The 7599-nt window shown below is 48.9% G+C and overlaps 1 protein-coding gene across 4 annotated transcripts in view; it reads left to right on the top strand.

Annotated features, from left to right (window-relative positions):
• Positions 1-5714: 5714 nt before the first annotated feature.
• SNX25 (sorting nexin 25) overlaps positions 5715-7599 on the top strand; it is a 93759-nt gene continuing 91874 nt past the window's right edge. For 3 of the 4 annotated variants that reach the window (XR_011485163.1, XR_011485162.1, XM_020889892.2), the window contains exon 1: positions 5717-6390. Coding sequence is in view for 2 of the 4 variants with exons in the window: in XM_020889892.2 (XP_020745551.2) it covers positions 6031-6390 (360 nt within the window). In the remaining 2 variants the exon portion in view is untranslated. Of the gene's footprint in view, positions 6391-7599 lie in introns of all 4 variants that reach the window. The other variant, XM_070460065.1, reaches the window with a different exon arrangement.

Genomic DNA, 7599 nt, shown 5'->3' with positions numbered 1-7599 from the left:
TTCCGGAGGCGGAGAGAGCGGAACGGGAAAGGACGTCGCCTGGGGCCGCGCCGCTGGTCCCGCGGGAAGCGGGCGGTGTCGGAGGCTCCTCGCGGCGGGCGTCACAGAGCGCGGCGGGCCCGCCCCGCTCCGGGACGCGCGCGGGGCGCCGGGCCTGGCCAGCGGGCCCCCTCTCGGATGGGAAGGGACGCGGGAGGAAAGTGACCTCCGGACCCTCGTCTGTGCCCTGCACCGCCAAGGTGTTAACTGCTGCAGCCTCCGCTGTTAACGAGGAAAGCTGCTTTGATGGTCTTGTAATGTTGTACCCAAACAGCGACAGTAATAATAAATATGGAGGCAGCTGATATAAATATGCTTATATCAGCAACGTTCAGTTTAAACAGCCCTGTGGGCCATGGGCTGGTAAACACGTGAGAAAGTCCTCTGACTACTGGTAAATGAGATGGGTAGTTCAAACAATCTGGGAAAAATGATCTCCATCCACTATATTGAATGCAGCCCTTTTTCGTGTTTGAACTCGCAAGCACATAGTAGGTGCGACAGAGCAATGGCACCCACAGATGCCAGCCTGCTAATCCCAAACCTGTGAATATAAAGCAATGTGGACTGCTCTGTGATTAAGGATCTTCAGGTGGGAACATCAACCTAGGTTATCCCATGTGATCTCAATGTAATCCCAAGGGTCTTTATAAGCGGGGAGACAGGAGATTTGGGGTCAGTAATAATAGTTAAAAAAAAAAAATGGCCATGGAAGCAAGAGCTTGTAATATACACCATGTTGACTATAGTTAATACCCTGCTGTATATTTCATAGAAGCTGGAGATGCCCCATGGACAGAGGAGCCTGGCAGGCTACAGTCATAGGGTCGCCATGAGTCCGCCACTACTGAAGCAACCTGTCATGCACTGGAAACTGACAAAGAGAAGAAAAAGGATTCTCCCCTTGAAGCCTCCAGAAGAATAGCAGCCCAGGTCCTACCTTAATTTTAGACTTTTGACCCCCAGAACAGTAAGATAATAAATTCATGTTGTTTTAAACCACTAAGTTTGTAGTAATTTGTTATAGCAGCAATAGGACATTAATACAATAGGTACCCAATATTTTTTACATGGAAGTGTAGAGAAAGGAACGCCTGGCAAGCCATATTGTGCATGCCCAGTCGCTTCAGTCGTGTCTGATTCTTTGAAACCCTATGGACTGTGGCCTCTGAGCCTCCCCAGGCGGTGGGATTCTCCAGGCAGGAATACTGGAGTGGGTTGCCATGCCCTCCTCCAGGGGGTCTTCCCCACCCAGGGACTGCACCCAAATCTCCTGCATTGGGAGCAGATTCTTTACTGCTGGGCCACCTGGGAGGGTGCCTTCACATGGATTTAAACATGGAGAGATGTAATTCATTGGTTCCGAAGAGGGACAAAGCTGAGGACACATGTATGTAGGCCCCCTCTTATTTAATTCCTGATTGGGCCAATATGATTTGCTTTGGCCAATGAAATGTTAACAAATGTAACACAAGCAAAAGCTTAAAAAGAACTTGTATATCACATCTCTGACATGGTCATGTGAAAAGACCCAAGCAATCTCTTGAAGGATGAGAACTCAGGGAGCAGAGACAAGCCATGTTAACGGAGGCTCCATAGCCAGAGAGGAGATCACAGCATCATTAGTGGCTCAGGCAAGAAGAGGAGAACTGACCTAACTGACCCCAGCCCATTGGCTGACCTGCAAAATCATAAGCATATCCAGTGGTTGTTATTTGGTGGTAGTTGTGTGACAGTAGATAATTGACATACTCTATTTCCCTAAGTTTCAGGTCAAAACTTGGATAAATTGAAATTTTTCTCTTTGGGGGATCTACCCTTGTCAATTCTTTGTCTTGATACCAGCTAATTCAGTGTACAGTACTTTCCTTTGTAATTCTCTTTGAAGATTAATACAAAGACACTTCTGCCTGAAAGTTTCCCAACATGAGTATTTTTACTTGAGGCGGCCCACTTAGCATAATTTATATATCAATGTCCTATAATTTTGTTCACAGATTAGTTTTCCTCTTCCAAATGCTGTAGTATGTTTCCTTTAAGCTTTAGTAATCTACTATTTGTTTTTAAAGTGTTTTATAATTTTTTCACTTCTCCTTTTGAAGTTTGGCCACACTTACTACCGTATTTTCTGTAAACTACATTCTGCTTGAAAGTTTACGAGAGAGAGTTAGGTTAACAGACCTGTTATGTTCTTGGAGGGAATCAGCAGAAGAAACTATAGTGATATCTAGGTATTTTGATTCATGTTAATACCTAAACATAATTTTACCCAAAGTGGGCAAAGGCAAATACAGTGCTTTTCTCTCTAACCCTATGACTACTTTTAAGGAGAGCCAGGGGCTTTAAGGAGAAGTACACGAAATAGTGAATGGGCTGCCCTAGTAGCTCAGACGGTAGGTAAAGCGTCTGCCTGCAATGCAGGAGACCCGGGTTCATATCCCTGGGTTGGAAAGATCCCCTGGAGAAGGAAATGGCAACCCACTCCAGTATTCTTGCCTGGAGAATTCCATGGACAGAGGAAGCTGGCTGGCAACAGTTCATGGGGTTTCAGAGTTGGACATGACCGAGCAGGTAGCACACATACTAAACAGTGAAGGGGAAGATTCATTACATATAATCGACAGAGATTGGGTGTTGTATATTACACTCTAATACTTTAAATGTCAAATTTTCACTTAATTTATGATTATCGTATCCCAATGAATTATAGAATCCCAACAGACACCATTCCCAGCTTACCAAAGAGAATGAAGATAGCCCATGGAGTGTTTAATACAAACCTGTCAGAATGTGCTGGCCATAAGGAATATAATAAATAAGGCATCTCTACTTAATTTGGTCTTAACTTAGACCTGGTAGGACTCAGCACTGACTTCCAGGAAGGAACACCTGGATTCTAATTTAATACCTGACATCTCTCTCAATACCTCCTGATCTCAGGCACTCCCTTGTATATCTTCCCACCAGTGTTCCTCAAACCTTGCACAGGGTAGAAACCAAACTACTACTTTTAAGTAAATGTTTGAATTGTCAGTGCTGACTTCGAAGCAATATGACATTTGCTTTAAGGCAGTTTTCTGACCACCAGTGTACATTTCTCCAGATCTCATCCTTGGGAACAATATATAGTGTGCTGGAAAGATCAAAGACCAGGGTGCTCAATAAGTGTAAGACAGTTTCCTCTTTATTGATTATACGATTTTACCAACTTTAGTGATTACTATAAATCACTTTGCACTTGTCAGGTGGCTGGCTAAAATAACCAGCCATACTCAAAAAGCAACAAAACTAAACACTTACAAAAGCATGGAATACAGGGACTAAGCTCATGGATTTAAACCCTGTTTTTTCTCATTTGTCATATGGGATGACTAAATGAGATAGAGTTTTTAGAAAGTACCATGACTTAGTGCTTAAATGCACAAGACTTAAGAGCCAGAGCCAGTGGGTGATAAATCCAAAGTCTGATAACTCTATAACAGTTGAGCAAGTTATCTTGCCTTCTGTACCTCAGTTTCCTCACTGGATAGATGGAGATTACATTCAGGGGTGATTGTGAAGATCAAATGAAGCATGTCTAATGCTTAGAACAGTATTTGACACAGTTAGTGCTCAGTTACTATTATTGTCAACTGCAGTAAACCCATATTTTGGAAAATCTTAAATATATATATATATAAAGTATGTAAAGCGCTCAGCATGCTGTCCCCTGCATGTAAAGGATCCAAAAAATATGGATCTTACTGTTGGTAATATCAAGCTACCATGTTTTATTTGAAATAATTTGGAATTGTAGGGTACACTTTGAGGGCCCCTAGTGGGATGAACATTAACTATTTTATGGCAAAAGGGCTCCGTCAAGATCAGTTACACTGCTTTATTTAAAAATAAAAAAGAGAAGACAAGGAGGACAGGAAGGTAGTAACTACTTTTGAAGTCATCCCCTGTCATCACCTAGGCATGGCAAAGTCACATCTGGCCTAAGGCACTCATTATCTCCTTGTCTTTGACTTACAAGGAATAAGAATAAAGTGGTCCATGAATACTAATATTTAAAACAATCAGCTTTTTAAAAATGACAAATGTGAACATATTTTTTTATATAGATTATATAAAATAATTCATCTCTGTACTGTTTTATTAGAGCTTAACATTAGGGATAATTTTTTTTTGCCTCCTACTTCATCTCCCACTTGAAATCCATGCCATTCCAGGGAAATTTATTACAAAAACATTAATACATGGGTGGCCTTTGTATGTCTATGGACACTGGTATTTTTTCATTTGAATGATAACCTCTTGGATAATACTTTGCTTTAAAAGAATAAACAGGGAGTTCCCTGGTGATCCAGTGACCAAGACTGCGTCCCTAATTCAGGGAGCCTGGGTTTGATCACCTGGTTGCAAGCTGGATCCCAAATACCGCAGCTGGAGATCCCACATGTAGCAATGAAGACCGGGCACAGCCAAATAAATATTTTAATAGTTAAAAAAATAAAATAATAAAATACCCACTAGTTTACTTTGTATGAATGTTGCATTTTTTTTCTCAGTTGAAACGATGGAGATTCCTTATAGAAAAGCACAGTACAGTCACAGTATTTGAAAATATATTTTAATGCTTACTTAACTCTATTTCCTAGGAAGCAGGCTGTAACTCAATCTGTTGGAAAACTCTAGTGCTTTTAAACGATTTTGCTTTTTGATGTCTGTCTCCCACATCCTCCATGGCATCCCTCATCTATTTACCCCCTTCCTTTTCTTCCCCTTTCTATTTTTGATTTGCCCTATTCTATCACCCCCTTTTAAGTAAGCATTAATCTCTTTCCAATTCCTTCATCTCCCTTAGAATTCCTTTATTCATTAAAGATACATCTGCTGTTTTGTTGATCTTAGTAATTTCTAGTGTTTAGCATATTGGTTTCTTCTCAGTAAGCATTATGTGTATATTAACGCGGGGACCTTGGTACGAGAAGAAAATATGTATTCTCAAAATTACTTGGAGCACTTTCACTTGCGTGCGGGCACTGGCATTTGTACTGGATCGTTGGCGACAAAAATACAGGGAGTTGGAGCCCAGTGAGGATGGCAGCTGTGCACGCCCCCTGGCGCCAGGCAGACTTTTTGGGGGGACGTCCCCTCTCTGTACCTAGGAATTTTGCAGGCAGCATTTACTGCTCCCTGTTTGTCTTGGCTCCGTCCCGGAGGCGGCTGGGTGGGAAAAAGGGAAGGTTATCAGGGGGACTGGGTTAAAAGTGAGGATCAAGAAGTTGCCTATTCAAACAGCAGGTGCAAAGGAGGCAGAAATTTTGAAGGAAGGGCTGTTAAACCCCCACCGACGGGGAGGTTACTTGTCGAGAGATGAGCGGGCCGAGGATTAAGAGATCACCTGAGCTGGAGAGCTGCAAACGCTCCTGACACCTGCGGCAGAATTTTCCAACAGACGGCATCCCGGGGGGGGGGGGGGGGGAGGGGGACGGCGTGGACAGGAGCGCTGGAAAGAGCCGTTTTCGCGAGATTGGCGGCGCCCCCGGCCGCTGCGGGTGGGCCGGGGCCGGGAGGGCCGGGGCCGGGAGGGCGGGGCCGGCGGGGTGGGCGGGGCCTGGCGGGGCGGGGCGCCCCCGGCTGTCACTCAGCGGGTCGCGGTGGCTCCCCGCCCCCCGTCCCGCCCCTCCCGACAAGCTCTCCAGGGCCGCCCCCGCCCCGGCCCCCGCTCCGCCCCCGGGGCTCCGCCAGCGCGAGTCCCATCCCGGTCCGGCTACCTGGGGCGCGCCCGGCCGGGCTGCTGCGGGCCCGGCGCCGGTCGGCGGCGTCAGTGAGAGCCGTTCCCTCGGGCGGGGGCCGCCGACTAGGGCATGAGCGCGGACTCCTGCCTCCGGCGCGGCGGGAGCGGAGAGGGCAGGAGGCGCCGCGCGGAGGCCACCGTCCGGGGCAGCGCCGGGGGACAGCGGGGCGGGAGATGTGCCTATCCTTAGCGGCCCAGCAAGCAGCATGCACCCCGATGCCTCCGACAGCGGCGGCGCCGGCCTCGCGAGCGCCCCGGGCGAGCGGCGGCCGGAGTCCCGTGGGGACGCGGCGGCCCCGGGGGCGCCCGGCGGCGGGAGTCGGTGGGTGGCGGTGGCCGCCCTCGCCGCCGTGTGCGCTTCCTGCCTGCTGGCCGGCTGCTGGCCGGCAGCGGCGGGAGGCGCGGGGCCGGGCACGGTGCTCCTCAGGCTCAGCCTGTACCTGGGCTGCGCCGCGGCCGCCTTCCTGCTGGGGACCGTGTTCTCCGTGGTCTGCCGGAGCCCGCGAGCCCCGTCGCCCGACTTCGCCGCCTCCTGGAGACAGCTGGCCGCACGCCGCCTGCCGGAGGTGAGTACCGGGCGCCCGCCCGCCGCCCGCGGCCTCGCCCGGCGCGCCCGCTCCGGGAGGGCCGGGGGTCGCGGCGGGCCGGTCCTCTCTGGGAAGGGGCGGGGGTGGGATGGGCCGGGCCGGCCGGGCGGGGAGATAGATGCTCGCGTCCTCTGGGCCCCCGCGCGGGGCGGGCTCCGGGCTCGGCGCGGGGCGGGCCGAGATGCACGCTAGCAGGCGATATACTTAGTTGCTTTACTCCATCCTCAGTCCCAGGCTCGGGAGCTGAATAATCCTTCCAGATCTTGGTTGTGGCCCTGCCGCTGGGGAGCTAGGCGGCCGCTGTACGCAGGCGCTGCGCCTGGGGCCGGTCATCGCGCTGGGTTCTGGTAACCGTCCCCCGTGGGAGGTAACTTTTATGCCCTTTTAGAGACCGGGAAACTTGGCGCAGAGGGGCTGACTTGGCTTAGGTCCCCTGCCCGGTATACCTCATGCCGAAAGCCCGGGTACGCCTTTTTTTTTTTTTTTTTAATCACGCTTTCCTGTCTTCCGCCGTGTGGATAAGTATCGCAGTTTCAGTGATTTAGGAATCGGATGCCCGAAATCACTGTCGTTTGCATCGAAAGGAACGTTATCATCAGTGGGGTGTGGCGATCTAGTGGAGAACGGTGGTTAAGGAATGTAGGGAAGGACAGTATTTTAAATGAGCTCTCCGCTTCCTTAGTGCCAAACCGCTGCTTTTTCTCTACATCCCAGCAGCTTCCCTTTCACAACCCTTGAAAAGAAACTCGGTTCTGTCGTAGCCTGACTTACCGCTTGACTGAATTCTACTGTCATTAACCTGAAATAGCTCACGCTGGAGTAAGAGAAGTGGCTGTGGCTGAACTTCGTTAAGAGTGTTTTGTTGGAAGCATTATTCCTCCCGGGGTTTTGTGTTTGTTTATAACACGACCTGGTGCTGCTTCTTTTTTTTTTTTTTTTAAATCTCACCCTCTTCGCCAAAAGGACCCTTTCCTGAGTCTGTCAGTTCAGAAAGCAGAGCTGAAATCATGGCTAAAGAGGTGTAGATAAAGGGGCGCCCATCCCCACTCAGTTAAGCAGCTGTTCAGTATGTTAACGAACAGGAACGTCTGTTTTCATAAATAGCTCCAAACTAGCTGTGTTTATTTCTCTTAAAAACCTGCACCCAGCTATCCCCCCCTTTTTAAAATATCTAATTTAGCAAGAGTT

Source organism: Odocoileus virginianus, chromosome 32 (genome assembly GCF_023699985.2).
Source record: "Odocoileus virginianus isolate 20LAN1187 ecotype Illinois chromosome 32, Ovbor_1.2, whole genome shotgun sequence".
Taxonomy (NCBI): Eukaryota; Metazoa; Chordata; class Mammalia; order Artiodactyla; family Cervidae; genus Odocoileus; species Odocoileus virginianus.
Note: the sequence above shows the minus strand (reverse complement) of the source record. Positions and strands in the feature narration are given on the sequence as shown.